We start from the raw sequence: 16,433 nt of genomic DNA on the forward strand, positions 1-16,433 counted from the left end.
GTCAATGATATTAGCCTTTAAAACAGGGTGGCAGCATGCAGACAGTGTAGCAGGACTTGCTGAAACTCCTAAGATGCTTAGGGACTGCTTGGGACACCTACTTGAGGGAAGGTAAAATCTAGCCAGGGACTAACTGCTGAATCTGATTGCATCCCAATGAAATCCCAGCTGAGATTACAAGGCAGTTTTTAATTTACTTGTGTGGGTAAATCATCTGCCCTAACTGGTGGAGAGCATGTATAGGCAGAAAGATGAGAGGCTGGGTGTGTGTGCTGTCCAGGACACTCTGCTGTGAGCACTTCTCCCAGCCCATGGCTCATCACTCCAGTCCTTCCTGGGCTGCTCTGGCGAGTCATGACAGCATCTGTATGACCTGCTGATAAGGGAATGATCTAAAAAAATAAAATTCCAGATAATGAAGTTTAGGTAAAATAATGGGGCTATTTTTCAGCTGAATTGGATTCCTGAATCTTTTCACTGTAAAGAGGCCTGAGATGAGGGATGGAAATTTTGTCAGTTTTCGCTGAAACCATGCCTAACTGCACACATAGACACAGAAAAGCAAGTCTCTTGCCCAAAGTCCACAAAGCAAGTATCATTTCATATTTCTGGCTACTGGACTGTTTCCTTAATCATGTTCTCTGTAAGCAAACATGAGTGGAGTTTGAGAGTTGTTTAAGTGTGTGGCCAAATGAATATGTTCTGAAAACTCATCTAATATATACTCAGTTAGTAAAACAATGCTGCTTTGGAACAGACTCCTTTTGTCAAGGGATGATCTTGCCATTTGTTTTTACTGTTTAGTCAAGGTTATCATTGTTTCCCTTTTCTACTTTATAATCAGCTCTCTAATTCCCATTATGAGCCTGCCACAGATAAATTAGACCATGATTTATGCAAAAATTGAAAAGAAGTGACTTGCAGAAGTCTCTCAGGAAGATTAGAGTTTCTGTCATGAACCTTCTCTTTCTTAATGTCCTGGGTATTTTCTTTCTTCACTACTTTTCAATCATTAAATTTCCCCTTGGGAATCTGTGGATGAGTGGTAGCATGAATTTAAGTGTTTATATTACCAAGATTTTTAGATGAGGTTTCCTTTAAGGGCAAATGATGCCGAAAGTCAGAGTCTGAAGAGCCTTAAGCAAAGAAAAACCTTTAGGCCACTGATGATTTGTCATATTTTACCTGTGTGGTGAACAAACAGGCAGTCATTTACAACAACAGAGGAATGAATCATAGTTAAAATCAAAATTCATTAAATTTGCTGAAATGATAATTAGTTGTCAGCAGATATTCAAGACAAAGACAGAAGATCAAATATCTTGCATTCTCAGCAGCTTAAAATGTCTGATCTTTTCAGCTTTTACTTTTAATTAGGGCTATGGACTGACTATATATTGGGGATACTTACAGTTCAGTAACTGAGTCAAAAAAAAGGGGAAATGCAGTTTCATGGAAATGCTAAAAAGCAAGATCCTACGGGGTGGGATTCACCTCCTCAAGTATTAGGGTCTAGTCTTTAGGTTCCTGAAGAGGGCCAAAACACCCACATGCACCTGATAGATATGAAAGAGTAATTATGTAAGCTGCCAAAGCAGCTGGATGGCAGTGGGGTTATTATAGGGAGCTATGTATCTATTTTCACACAAACAAATCCTGCTTGAATTGAAAAGTGGTAAGATGTGGTGGAACACTTCTTCAAACATCAAGCCAATGTGTGAAGAAAATAATGTATTTCTAAAATGCAGATTTCAAGGCATTCTTACATAAACATATAATTCTGATTTGAATCAAGACTTATTTCCCTAAAAAGAGTCAGCGAGCGCCTACACAGCTGTATATGAAGTACTATATATAGTACTGTATTAAGGACAAATAATAAAACATATTGTTTTGAATATCATTCCTGGGAAGAAAGATAGTTCAGAGAAGTCATGTAGGATCTTGTAGATAATAATTTACTTGAATACAAAAAGATAAATTTTTTGGTATTCTGTGAGAAATGTTACTAGTTAAACTAATTAAAACGTACAAATAATAATTTTCTTTGGATATTTAACTGGGGGCACTGACTAAAATCTTCAAACTGCTTAACAAATTGCCCCTGCTGTTGTATCAACCCTAGAGACATTTCATTACTATGAGGAAATAAAGGGGGTTCTTATCAAAAACTGGAATGGTAGTAGGCTGAACTACTCTGCTGTCTGTGTGGCTGATAGTACAAATGCAAGAAAGCTTGTGCCAAGAACAAGTTGAGCCTGGTGCAATTCAGGGACCAACAGACAAACCAGAAAATGTGATTCAGAATAATTTTCCACCCATTTTACATATACACCTTCTTTGCCTTCACAGTCCATATTTTCAGTTCAAACAAATGATATCAACCACAGTTATATAGAACTGAAATTCTTTTGGACAGCTACCACCATGATTGTGAAGAAAACATATAATATATATCTAAGTTACATGTTCATATTCAAAAGCATAACCAAACATGTACAAAGCAAAGCACTTTACAAAACTGAATACAGATTTTGCCTACAAACTCAATCTTTTTCTTGCTGCTGCTCTGAAACACCCTTATTTTCCTTTTTGATTTTTTCCATCATAATTAAACTTAAAAGCTATTAAAATAGGAACTTAGAATGGAAACACTGACAGATCCTTAAATACAGTAGAATGAAGAGAAAAACTGTAATTAGAACCTGTCAAAACTGAAAATGAAGGAGTTTGAGAGACCAGAAGACTGTAAAAACATGTCTATTTCTAAGGTTTTGAATGATGACATTTTTAGATTTAAATGCTCTATGTGCTTCCGCTAATTACATAGCAAAGTGGGACAGATGAAATATCTAGGCATACAGCACAGATACTTTTGTAGTTTAAAGATTTCAGTATTGACTTGAAGGTAGGTAAAAAGCAATAGCATCAGATTTCCCTGTGTCTTTGTATAATATTCGTATTTGGAATTTAATGTCCCTGTAAAAGATCACTTTCTTCTCTTTCTTTTCTCTGACTTCTTTTACAGCTGCTGAATGTTAGGGAAACATAACTGAAAGGAAGCAAAATAAAGCAAGCTTAGTTCAAGGCAGAACTTGAGCAGCCTCAATTCACTCCCTCATGTATTGTTACATGCAGCTTGAACACTTTGTCCCTTCCAGCGTCTTTATTCTAAATTTAGTCGCTATAGATGATACTTCTCACCTAATGAGCACTGTTTAGTGTTCTCCTGTTCTTCACAGGTCAATGTATGGCTTGCAATTTACCCACAGAAAACAAAGTTTTCTCATAAACAATTGTGCATATTTTTAATGTCCAGTAACTTCACAAATATCCATATCTCCCTATTTTCTGTATCCACTAATTTTATTTGTAATAAGGGAACAACTGTCAGAGCACTTACTATTAATATCTAGTACTTTGTTGTTCAATGTATAGCCTCTACAGGCTTCACCATGGCTGCAAATCCATCCCAACTGCCTCAGAGCAGGCACACAGTAAATGAAGAATACGACAAGCAGAGAGTAACTTTGCAACATGGCAATACACTCTGGGAAGGTTTTGTATGGGGAAGTGACATCTCCATTTTATGAATTTTGGTGGCCAGGCAAGTTTGGCACAGATCTGAATGGAGAATTTCAGATGTCATGGAAGAAGCATTAATAGAAACTCATTATATGGCCATATTTATTACAGATCAGAGCCTCCCAGCTGTTAAAGGCACTTATCAACTGATGCAGACACTCTGAAGGGATGAGGTAAGCAGATGTAGTTAGGTGCTTCTCTGTGGTGCCCTGTGACAGGACGGAGACAATGGGCACAAACTGAAACACATGCAATTCCATGTAAACATAAATTCCATTTAAATATTAAAATGGTTTTGTTTGTTTGTGCTTGAATTTTTTTTTATTTGGTGTTTTGTTTTGTTTCGTTTTACTGTAGAGGTGCTTAACTCCACTAGGAACAAATTTCCCAGATAGGCTGCAGTATTTCCCTCCTTGGAGTTACTCAAAACTTGACGAGACATGACCTTAAGCAATCTGCTCTAGCTGGCACTGCTCTGATCCTGGGAGTGGACCATGTGCTATCCAGAGCTCCATGCCACTCGCTGCTGCTCTGTAATTCTTTTCTATCATTCAGAAAAAAGGAAAGAATTTTTACCCACTTGCAATCAATGAAATTACCATTGTGATTGTGTATTGCAATAATGGAGATGTTGAAGTTTGTGTCCTGGTGAAACCCAGTTTATTACTTTCAAAATATCTGAAATTCCCTCTGCTGCTTAACATACCAAGTTTTCTCATCTTATGTAAGAACTCCTTCAAACAGAAGTGGAAAAAAGGAAGCTAATTGCACCATAGAAAAAGTGGCAGGTGGAGTTTTGCTACCATTTATTTTCCCCACGGAAAGACTTAGTCTATTTAGGTCTTCAGCAAGAATTAATCTGGGACATAGGTGGATCAATATGAGCAATTACACAGTGGTCACAGAGAGACTGGCACTGTGCTGCTCTTGGTGATCTGTGGTGAGTGTGACCTTCAGAGACTGTTAATGTTTTTATGCACAGCTTGTTCTGTGAGGTGAAGGAGAAAGCTTAGACTGTGCCACTGTGCCATATGGGAAGTAAAAAATCCATAAACACAGAATTACATTAGCAATGAATACATAGGTATTAAGTCATCCCTATATTTTCTTTTTTTTTTAGATTAAATATTTGTACACAAATTATGGTGTAAAACAAACAAAGCATTATAATTTGAGAAGCTTCAAAAGGAGAAGAAAAAAGGCAAAATAAAGCAGCACAGAACTGGGGCTAGAAAAGTCCTGCTCCCTCAGTTACTGATTTGTTGGTTAAGCTGTGCTTTCTTCCTCAGTGACACATTTTTTGGTTAAACTGTGCTTTTTAAAATTATTATTATTATTTTTATTGCTTGGTAGTCTTAATAAAGAAGGAAAAAATAGGGACTAAAGACAACATTCTCATTCCGAGAGTGCTTTCAAATTATTTTATTTAAACTATAATTAATGGATATGTAATGGAAATAATGAGCTAGAATAAAAATTTAATATAAGTTTAATGAGGAGAATATTTCAGTTGTACGAGAAAGCACACAAAACAGATGAACAAGGACTTATAAGACTTTTCAACACTTTTGACTCCTCAGGTGTATCTGTTTAAACATCAACTGTAATCACCACTACAAGGCAATCTAGAAAATAAAAGAAATTTTCTTTAAGAAAATGAAGAAAAAGAGATTACAGCTCAGGTAGTAATGGCTCACAAAAATTTATGCTGTTGTAAATCATTATAAAATACCTGATGCCTGAACACAGGAACTTAAAAAAAATTTTTAAATGGTTGTCCTGAATTTAATCATTAACTTTGTTACTAGAACTCATGATTTATATTGGTGCAACTGACACTGAATTCTGGTCCATTCTAGTGTACATTATAACATTTACTGTCTACAAAACATCACTTTTGTTGCTTTTTTTTAGTTTGATACGTAAATTAAAAAATGTTTAATTATGAACAGGCTTCTAGATGGCTTTGTGGTCTGGGAGGGCTGGGTCTTGGTCTTCTTTAGAAGCCGACGCTAAAGTGATTGTTTGATTACACTTTAGGAATTATCTGATTGAAATATTTCAGAAACTTCACAAAAGTATATTTTGGTCACTGAACACTTGCCCAAGGGTCTAATTCCTCCTATTTAGGTTCTAAAGCAAAGTTTCAACCAAACTGTTTACTAAAAATAAAAGCAAGGACTTTTTTTCAGACTTTGGTCCCAATATAATTCCCTTTCCTATAAAACCAAAACTACTTATGAACAAAAAGATTCCAAAGTTCTTTACAAATTTTTTGTGGATGAAAATATTGTTCAAGTCAATAACCAGAGCATACCTTATCATAGTCTGCCATAAATGAGACACAACCATCTACCAGCCTATGAGAATCAAGTACTGAGACAAGTTGTTAGGAAAGAAAGCTATGAATTTTAAATATTGTGAGATGATGAATGAAAATATGCAGCTTAAGTATGTTCTATATCCAGACCACTGATATTGGTGTTGTGCTCAGCTGTATTTTAATTCCAAAATAGAGGTATAACAACTCCCTTCCTTAAACTTTTAGGTGAAATTGCAGATGAAATTATCTTTGATTGAATGTATTAATGACTCACTGACATAATGATATATGAAAGAGACTTGAACTCTGTTCAAACGCTGATCAATAAATGTCTTGTACCAGAAAGCTTCACAGACTATACCTTGATCTTTGGAAGTTCTAGTCTTCTGCATAAAAGATCACCAATATAATATATTTTATTTAATTTCTTTTGCATCAGTTCTAGATCTTTATCTCTGGTTAATAGAATGAATTGTAAACACTTTGGAAGCCTTATTAAACAACTATCTTTTTATAGGAACAATTTCATCATATTTTAATATATTTTGAGATTATAAAACTTGGAGCCATGCTTTTATCAGCAAAAAACTGATGTATAATAACTGACATAACTGAATATCCTAATTCTTTTAGATCTATCTCATAGACTTGCCACTCATTTGGAACTCAATTGAAAAACCCTGTTACAATATGCAGACTCTTTCCTAAAGGAATCAAATTACCTGGCTGCTCAAAATGATTCCTGGGGATCAAGCCTATCATAGCTATACTATGAATTTGAAGGGCTTGACCTAGATAATTCGTTCGAAGGTAAAAGAGACCAAGAAATGAAGCTGATGAAGGCATTCCAGAGTTATGTTCCCAAGTGCATGGCTTCCCAATGAATCTGAAACATTTGAGGCTTTCAGACTGCATTAAATTCCAGCCATGAGTCCCACAGGAACAATCAGCCTTCTCTTCAGTTATCTATGGAAATGTTGCTACAGGTATTTCTGTCAACCAGCTTCTGTTGTATAAAAAACACCTAAGGAGCAACAGAGTTTGGAAGACATGGAACACATAATAGCAGACCCACTGTTCAAGTGAAATTTTTTCTTTGCTCTGGAGGGGAAAGTCTCTTTTTTATTGATCTTGCTAAAAGGATCATATTCCTTTGCTGGGCTCATAGACTTCGCAAAACTTAAACACAATGTACACTTGATAGCCACATTTTAGAAGAGAAAAAAAAGTGACAGAAAAGAAGAAAATATATTATGCTGTTCTATTCTTGTCCTTCCTTATTACTTAACCAGAATGTTGGGGTTTTTTGCTATTTTTAAAATTGATTATTATTTTTTTTATCTCTAAGGACTTAATAGTCCATGAGAACTCATCAGATGACAGTACCTAATTAGTTTTTTTTCCTAGGATTTTTATCAACAGACTATGAAGAAGGCCCATTTTTAAAGTACACTGATATGTTTACAATGTCAGCTTATTAATTTTTTAAATATTTAACAGCATTTCTTCCTTCTCAGAGTGCCCAAAGCATGGAAACATACATATTTTCTTCATTGATTTAGATGTCCTTTCACAAATCACAATAGGCTTCCTCACCTTCTCTTAAAGAGAGTCTATTATTTTTGTTTAAAGCATACTGTATAGAGACAGAACTAAATTCCCTTGAAACTGATATTCCTCTCATGCCCACCCCTCTATAAACAGTAGATGCAGGGAAACCGCTGTAAATAACGCATGATAATCCTTGAACAGCTGACTAAAAAATTAAGTTGAATGCAACCCTCTTTTTTCAAATATCTGATATAGTTAAACCAGCATTTCATTTGCCATGTTTCATCATTTCTTGTTCGAGCCTCTGTCTAAACAAACAAGTATCAAAAACTACAAGTACCAAAAAATGAAACTTCAGATCTATTGTCGTAAGATTTTAACTTCAGAGTTAGGCTATGTTTGGACAGACATAAAGTACTTACTAAAATGATTTACTGGTCTTTGATTAAAATGTGATTTACACGTGGTGATCAGAGAAACCATAGTGAGTTTTGTGGAGATGAGAGGAAAAGGTCATGTAGTGAAAAATATCAACTGTGTAGGTAGAGCATAGAGACATCAGTGTCACGATATTTGATATTTTCAGCTCCTTTGTAATATAAATCTGTCATATTGTCAATACAAAGGATACAACTCCAGTTAGTAAAATGTTGTTATGTAATACTGTTTTGCTCTCTCCCTTTCAACAAAAAAAAAATCAATATGGTACAAGAAGTTACCCATTTTTCCTTCTCAGAACAAAACAAATGTCATGAGATGAAAATACAGCACACTTGAACAGAATAGATTTGGCAGCTAATGAGGACAGACGCACTCTACTGTTTCCCTCAGTGTTGTAAAAATTCAAAAGAAGGGGGACCTGATTTTGTCTTTCTGATTATACTACACAAGTCATTTTAAATGACTTCATTCACATACCACATTACCAGAAAGAGGAAAAGATTGCTCTTTGTACTTAAAGACCATGTGCAGAGTAGCAAAACTATTCCAGTGTACAGATAAGTAATCTTGTAAAGGGCAATTACATCTGGCATTTAACCTGCAGTGCTTAAACTGCTTTTACCGTACAAAGCTGGACAGAACTGATTTAATCAAGCATAATCTGTTAAACAGATGTACCACTGAGTACAGAAACTACCAGTATAATTAAATCCTATAATGGAATTATATTTTCCTTCTCTGAATCATTTTAAAGCTATTCTTACATAGACTTCCATTGTGATCAAACTGTAAATCTGCCTTATTAAAATTATTTCAAATGAATAAGCACATTTTATGTCTTTCTGAATAATTTGGCCTTTATGCTTTTGATACTTTCATACACTAGATTTGCAGTACCTCTACAGAATAATTGAAAAGTTTTTGAAATTAATAACAGAAAATAGAGACAAAACTCCACAAACAACACCTTTTCATCTCTCTGCATCTCTGAACAATGTTAAGATTTTTCATTTCAATATTGTGGAAACTATAAAGTCACTACTGTCAAACAAATCAGCTTGAAAAAATAATTATGCCATACCCAGACTAACGTTCAGCATGTTCTTGTCATTTGCTGCATTTTCACATCATATCAGATAATCCAACATGCAAACAAAATTTTAGTTTACTGAACAAACTTCTAACCTCTTATTCTCCCTTAACACTTTGTCGCCTTTCTTCCAAGTGATAGTTGGCTTTGGAGAGGCTTCCGGCTTGCACTCAATGACAACTTCTTGGCCTTTGGTAACAATTATTGTTTTCCTCATTTGATTGAGTGGGAAAGTGGGAGCTGAAGCTGTTAAAAAGAAGTAAGTTAACTCTACAGAGAAAAATCAGAGCCTTCTGTTTCATTGTGTTCTAATAGAAGATTAGAAAAATATATTCGGGGTTGGGAATAGAATCTCAATTTCTCTCTTTGAAATTATTATGTCAAAATCAAAATTTTACAAAACATTTGAAATCAGCAGCCAGGATTACATGGTAGGTTTATAACTCAATCCAGCTACAGATTAATGAGAAATCTTTCACATGAGCAAACTAGAGTAAAACTACTTGTGAAATCAAACGACTTTAGAAATTAAATAATGCAAATGTTTTAGCTACACTTTTCCCATCTTTTTTTTTTTTTAATCAAGAGCTTGTTAGAGGTAAATAGTTCAAAATGAAACAAAGTTTTAATTCCATACCAATCCAAAATGTACTCTGTAGAGTTAGTGCTTGCAAAGAATGTTAGTGTTAGGGAAATTTTATTACTTTCACTTATATTTGTATGAATACTGGGAATTTCAATATGAGAACTTCTTAATAGAAGATATTTAACCACGTCTCGTTCTTAGTATTTCACTTTTTAAGAATTCCCATTTTACAAACAAAAGCTAAGATAATAAATGTGTTAAAAAATGTCATTAATTACTGCAATTTCACACCAAGACACTACATTAGTTCTCAAGTGTTTGATTGTGTTTTTCTTGAACAACCTTTGTAATATCAAAGGTCTCTACCTCAGCTATATCTCACCTCAGGTGCACCTCAGCTGCACAGGGACACTACACTTCATTGCCTCAAATATGTAGGATTTTCCTACCATTATTTTGGTTAATTCACATACCAGAGATATTTATATGGACAATTAATTCTGTTCTTTTCCCTTTGGTAAGGCAGCAAATTAAACACAACTGCTTCTTTAATACAATATTATGGTTAAAATTTAACATGGGTACAATCTTACAAGTGAGAAAATGAAAAACTAATTTTACTGCAGCAATATACAGGATCTACTTCTGATATTAAAGAACATCAAAGAAAGTCTGCAAGTACCTGACATACTAGGTATACCTATTTTATAACAGATACAAAAAACAAAGCCAAAGAATGCTGTAACGTGTATGTTTGTTGACTGAATCACAAATGACCAAAAAAAGTGATGAAAAGAAAACAATCACTGGTCTTGGTTTTTAACTTTATGGTTATAAAGAAATGATTTTATAACTTGTCAGTGAAATTCTAATGTTGGCCAGCTAGGAAATAGCTGAAATGTACTAGAAAGGTTATTTACCAAAAGAGCCAAATGTTAGCTGAAACATGGTATATTTCTGCAATTATAGCTTTGTTACTCATTTGACTGGGAGTTTAAAGGAATGATTCTCATGTGCAGGTCTAATCTCTGATAGGGCCATTAAACAACTTTGGTGGACAACTTTCTTCCTGCTATATCATACTCTAATGGAAATGATCTTACAAGTCTGTCTTAATCCTCTGGAAGGGCACTTATCCCTATCGTTCCACTGCATGTTGCTACAGTTTGGTTTAAGGAAAATTAGAGTGTTCAAAAGTTCTTCAGCTTTTTTCTTCGTTAACTGCTTGCTTCAGTCTTTGGATAATGGCATTTTTATCATATTTCCAGGTAACACTATGTAGTGTATTTTCTTTTCTTTGGAGGATATTCAGCCAAGTATGCAATTGATATTATTCAATTCATTTTGGTGATTTCATAAGTTTTTTGAAACTAAGATCTTGTATAATTACCTTTGAATAATGGCCAAAGTAGAAATAATAAGTTAATTCTAACAGAGATTAAAATACATATACTTCCTCTAAATTTCCTTTCCTGCACATATGATTGATGGAGTAAAAAATATTTTTCCATTTATTTGAGCTGAAATAGCCTTATGTGAGAAATATTCACAATATGCTACGGATTCAGTTATGTATGAATGACAATTTTTGGTTAACAGAAGGCCCAATGCTCTCTGGGGCAAGAAAGGACTCACCTACACATAAGTAACAAGAATAAAAAGAAACCACTTTTATCTGCTCTGCTATTTGGACTGGCAGAAACTGTTTCTTGTCACAACAGTCTAAGAAAAGAATGAATTCTCAAAAGAGGAGAAAGGAACAACTCATTCTTTTCCAAATACTCACCTAAAACCTTCAGCTCAGCACTGGCATAAATCGTACCATACTTATTTTCTGCTAAGCACTGATACATTCCAGCATCTGAGACATTCACACTATGGATCATCAGAACACCATTAATCATCTCAATCTTGCTCTGTAATAGAATTTAAAAAAACATTAAAAGTTACTCTATAAAAGCAAAAAAGAACTGGAAAATTGCTGTGTTATTAGCTTAAGGTGAAGCAACAGAAAACAGGTTTCCTTGGGCTTACCTTTATCTTGTTATACATGAAATTACAAGAATAAAGTCAAAAAATATTTGACAGTAAATATTTTCAGATAAATTCACTATGTTCAAAGCTTCCTTTATTCTGTTTGTTTGTTTATTTGTTTGCTGTTACCCTTACATAATTTTTAAAAGCAGCTCATCCTGGGAACTTTCGGGAGGAAAGAAATCGTTTGTGAATGTAATGTGTCTGCTGATCTTCAAATACATAGCAAATTTTTGGTCTCAGTAATAGTGCTATTTTCTTAAAAGGAGATATATGAAAGATTGCTTGCATAATTAAGAACTAAAGGGTCCAATTACTTTCATCATTAGTACAAATTTCTAATTTGAAAGGCCAACTAACAGAAAATAATTGGGACATCAATAACTGTTTATGGAAGGGAGTATTTAATAAAGCTATGATATGAATAATTTGAACTACTATAAAACAACTCCAAGTTTCATTATAACGGTTGTTGTAAGTTAAAATTGATAAGGCATAAATTGTTTGGGAATGCAGAGGAAACTGTGATAAAAAATTCATTTTGTTGTAAGCCCTCACCCAGCTCAAAGTAAAATTCAATTTGAAATTTCAGAGTCTGGAGAAACTAATGGTTTGGAAAATCGGAGAACCAAAAGTAGAGATATTTAAATTGCTTCTATTTCAGCACTAATAGCTCCATAAAAAAAAGCATAAATGAATAGAGTAACCTTATTTTCAATGCCTCACAGCTTCAAAAGTAAACTATTTATATGTTTCTTTTCTGGTTGTTTGCATAATTGGTTGATGTTCCCAAATAGATAGAAGGGACATTTGCTGGAAAGGAAGACATTACATCTTTTATATTCATAAATCCATTTTGTCAGTTCATTTGCAAATATAGCCATTTTCTCCCAGAATCAAACAGCTAGCTTTATTTTAATCTGGAAAAATAGATTAAGTAAATTTACTAAGTTTTTCATTACTCCAAATAATTTAAGACTATAAAATTAAAAGGTATTAGGCAAAAAAACCTACATGATGTGGGATGATTCTTTGATGATGCAGTGAGAGAAACAGAAAAATTTGAAATAAAAGACAGACCATGCCATCAGTGGCCTTTTAAAAGAAAAAAATAATTTTATTTATGTCTAATTCTAGAATATATCAGGTGATTGTTGTAAAACACTTTACATTCTAGGGGTCTTACACATACCATTTTAATGATCTTCATAATGAATTCTGTTACTTTCAGAGAACAGATTGAGTTGAAAGTGTAATGGTCCTCACACTTTTTGCATTAACCAAACAGTAATTTCTGAAGAACCTTTCTATACTTTCTTTAACTGACTTTATCTGAATGAAAGGAGAAGCATCCAACATAGAGGTGACTCTTTGTCTAGTGTACCTGTGGCCAGAGAGGAACTCCATTTTTCAGCCAGCGATAAGTGGGCCTTGGCTTTCCAGTGGCTTTGCATTCCCATCGGAGCAGCTCGCCACTGTCTAGCTGGGTATCATTGAGCTTCTCCACCCAGTGTGGGTAGGCTGCAAGGAAAAATTGCCATTTTAGACTCAAAGATTATAAAGTGGTAAGTCTCTAGCTGATGTGCAAAGACCTAATCAATTAAAAAGCTTAAATTAATGATCTTTACAAGACTTATACTATTCCCAGAAAAAAAGTACATTAAAAAAAAAAAAGGCCCAGATCAAAAGAGATGGTAATTAACAAACTCTAAACTTTAAAGGAAATGCTGTAATGGTACCAGGTAGTAAGCAGTAACATAACCAACAATAGAAACCTGCCTGATTTAATAAAGTCCAATGGATTAAATTGTAGTACTTATATATTATTGAGTTCATTATTCCTGAATTTAAGACAAATGGTTGGTAGTCACAATAGAACATTTAATGATTCACAAGGCTTAGGATATTTGGATTGTGGTAAGGAGGTTAATTGCCATAGGCTGTGTTTCATGTACTTTTCTCAGATTACAAGGAAATCACTATTTATTTAGCTAGGAGTGATTGGGAATTTAGTAAGGTATTTGTATATATTTTTGTTAAAGTGCCCTAAGTTTAATTCATGTTTCAAGGGAGAAAATGCTTTTAACATATTTAAGCACAAAACCCATGAGATTTCTGTCACCCACCAGGAGCATAAGTTACACTGTAAATCAGTCTTAAAACAGTCTTTTTAAAGGCAGACAACTAATAGCTGTATATGTGATCACTAGTACCTAATTTCATGAAATAGTCCATCAAAAAACAAGGAATATGTTTTTCAGAGAAGTAGAACTTTAATGAGGCAGTCAATCAGATAGCTATTTGTAGGATCTTATAATTTGGAAAACATTATATGACTCAGTGAGAAACCAAGCATTGATATACAGAAATAAAAATGTATGCTTAAAAGCCAGTTTTTGGGTTTCATACTGTATGTAGCCATATCACTTTTTATAACACAGAGGGTGATAGATGACAATAATTAACTTAAGGATATCAAATGCTGGTTTGGGATTTTTTTGGTCTTTTTCTTTGTTGTTGTTGTTTGTTGTTTTTCCAAATCATAAAGAATAAATAGCTAAAAGGCATAGCTAAAGGGATGTAAAATTCTGCATGGTATGAACAGAAGTCCAGATCTGTCATAACAAAGTCTCTGCTTCAAATGACAGATAATTGATAATGTACTTAAACATGTGGAATTGAGTTTAAAAATAAATTTTTGAATCTAGCTGACATTTGACTGGTCATCAATCAAAGACATGAGAAGATATGAAAAGGCATGACAGGTGACTCACTGCTTCTAGCTTACATCCTGTGCATGGATGATAAAGAAAGTGAATGAGGTGTCTATCATTCCTAAGCAGGTAATAGTCTGCTTCAGAGTCCCAGAGCAGACATCTGTCAGAAGCTGGAAATATTAGAAGCAGTATCACACACTTCCTTTTTGGTAGAGGAAAAAAGAGAGATTGACCCAGCTCCACTCCCAAAACCAAGACAAAAAACTTCTGCTTCCTTATTTCTCTTGTTACAGTCAAGGCAATGCATGAAATCCTCTACGTGTGCTCTGCTGTGCTGGATTTCTTCTTTATGAAGTTATAATAAAGGGTCCACAAAAATCTGCAGAAAAAAACAGGTTTTGGGAGACCCTATTTATTTGTTCTCTGTTGTTCTAAAAATATAATTTAATTGCATTGTATAGTTGCTGTTTTCATTTTGAGTGCTTCAATATGCAAAGGAAGCATGCTGAGAATAAATTGTTTCCTTTGAAAGTAACTACATTAATATGATTCTGGAAGAAGAGACAATTAAATGTGTAGCAAAATAGTAATAAAAGACAGCCAGTGGTACCATAAAATCATGCAGTTTCAAAGAGGATCTAAGTTGTTCCTATTTATATTTACTTATTTTCACTATTTTGCTTTTCTGTAAATTTTACTATTTGACCCAAAACATATATAATCTCACATTTCTATGTTGAATTTGAGCTCATCATGAACTAGAGTGTCCAGAAAAGGATATGCACATTTTTACACCAAAATAAAGCTGCCCCAAGCCTGGCTGCAGACTTGTCCTCTTCAGAACTGCTGTTCCCTACCCTTTGCTTGCGTCTGTCTTGCCAAAAAAATTGTGCCACAGGTTTTCTTCTGAAACTACAAACTTGCAAATCACAGTGGCATGACTGATTGGTCAGAACAACCTTTTTCCATTAGTAGAGGTATTTCTACTCTAAATTTTCTCCTTGTAGCCTAAGTGGCCTTTGGAGTCACATTTTTCAAGCTGTTGAACTTGCCATCAGTGAAGGCAAGATTCCCACCCCTTTGAGAATAAAGTAGCAAAGTAATAGGTTGATATAGCTGGAATAGAGCTAAAAGCATGATTGAGAGAAATACTGTTCATCACTTTTTGGCTTCTATTTCTCTCTATTTCTCTCACAGAGAATTCCCTCTCTGCTTGTTAGCAAGGGTCACTCCCCATAAAATCTTAACCCTTGTTCTAAAATCCTATTAATACTTTTAAAGTTGAAGCGTCTAATTGAATGTACAGCCTCTTACTCAATGTAATATTTTTGGGTCTTTTTTTTTAACATAGCCTTGATAAATGTGTATGAAAAAAAATTTAATTCCATAATCACACTTTATTTTAATCAGAAAATTTGGCCAGATTTCAAAAGTAACAAGTCCTTATTTTTTTTCTTATAAATGCAACACTCTTCTTGGGAAAAAGCAGGTGTGTGCTTGTTTTTTAATCTGTCCAGTGAAAAGCTTTGGGTTGACTGTGAGAAGAGAAGGATTTTGCATTTTAGTGGTCAATAGTCTTTAGGAGTGCTGTGCCAGAGCTCTATACAGTGTTTCTGAGATTTTTAAATCACCATCATTTGATTTATTTTATGCTGTATTTCTGCACCTGTTTATTCAAGGATGTCAGAATGTTTATGTTTTGCAAACATAAATTGGCAATAAATCTGCAAGCTTATGGGCCAATTTTTAAATCATCTACACAAAATGAAATTAAGGTGCAGAAAATTTAGATTATTTCTTAAAATTTTAAGCACATTTTTGTCTGAGAAAAAAAATAAACATAAAATTTTACATAGACAAATGATTTAAAATAATGTTCTAAAATGTGGATAAATACAGAGTTTGGGAAGAAAAAAAATTATTTTCCTGTACATGAGATTAATTGGGAAGAGTTAAGTAGGAGAAGCATAATAAGAAGCATAAGTAAGAAAATCAAGATAGAAAATTTAAAACTAATTTACTTTTTTTACTACAAAATCTCTTCTCTTGCCAGTTTTACTGTGTGGGACTAACCTGTAGTGGCAGGGGGGGGGTTTTTTTCCTTCT

General features: G+C 34.0%; 1 protein-coding gene across 1 annotated transcript in view; it reads right to left on the reverse strand.

The window, feature by feature from the left end:
* Positions 1-16,433, reverse strand: part of CNTN5 (contactin 5) — a 603,295-nt gene that overhangs the window by 111,163 nt on the left and 475,699 nt on the right. Inside the window, exons 12-14 of the mRNA XM_031066019.1 lie at positions 12,995-13,131; positions 11,363-11,492; positions 9,086-9,236 (exon numbers count right to left, since the gene is read on the reverse strand). Of these exons, the coding sequence (XP_030921879.1) occupies positions 9,086-9,236; positions 11,363-11,492; positions 12,995-13,131 (418 nt within the window). The remainder of the gene's footprint in view (positions 1-9,085; positions 9,237-11,362; positions 11,493-12,994; positions 13,132-16,433) is intronic.

The sequence above is a fragment of the Geospiza fortis genome, unplaced genomic scaffold (genome assembly GCF_000277835.1).
Source record: "Geospiza fortis unplaced genomic scaffold, GeoFor_1.0 scaffold16, whole genome shotgun sequence".
NCBI lineage: Eukaryota > Metazoa > Chordata > Aves > Passeriformes > Thraupidae > Geospiza > Geospiza fortis.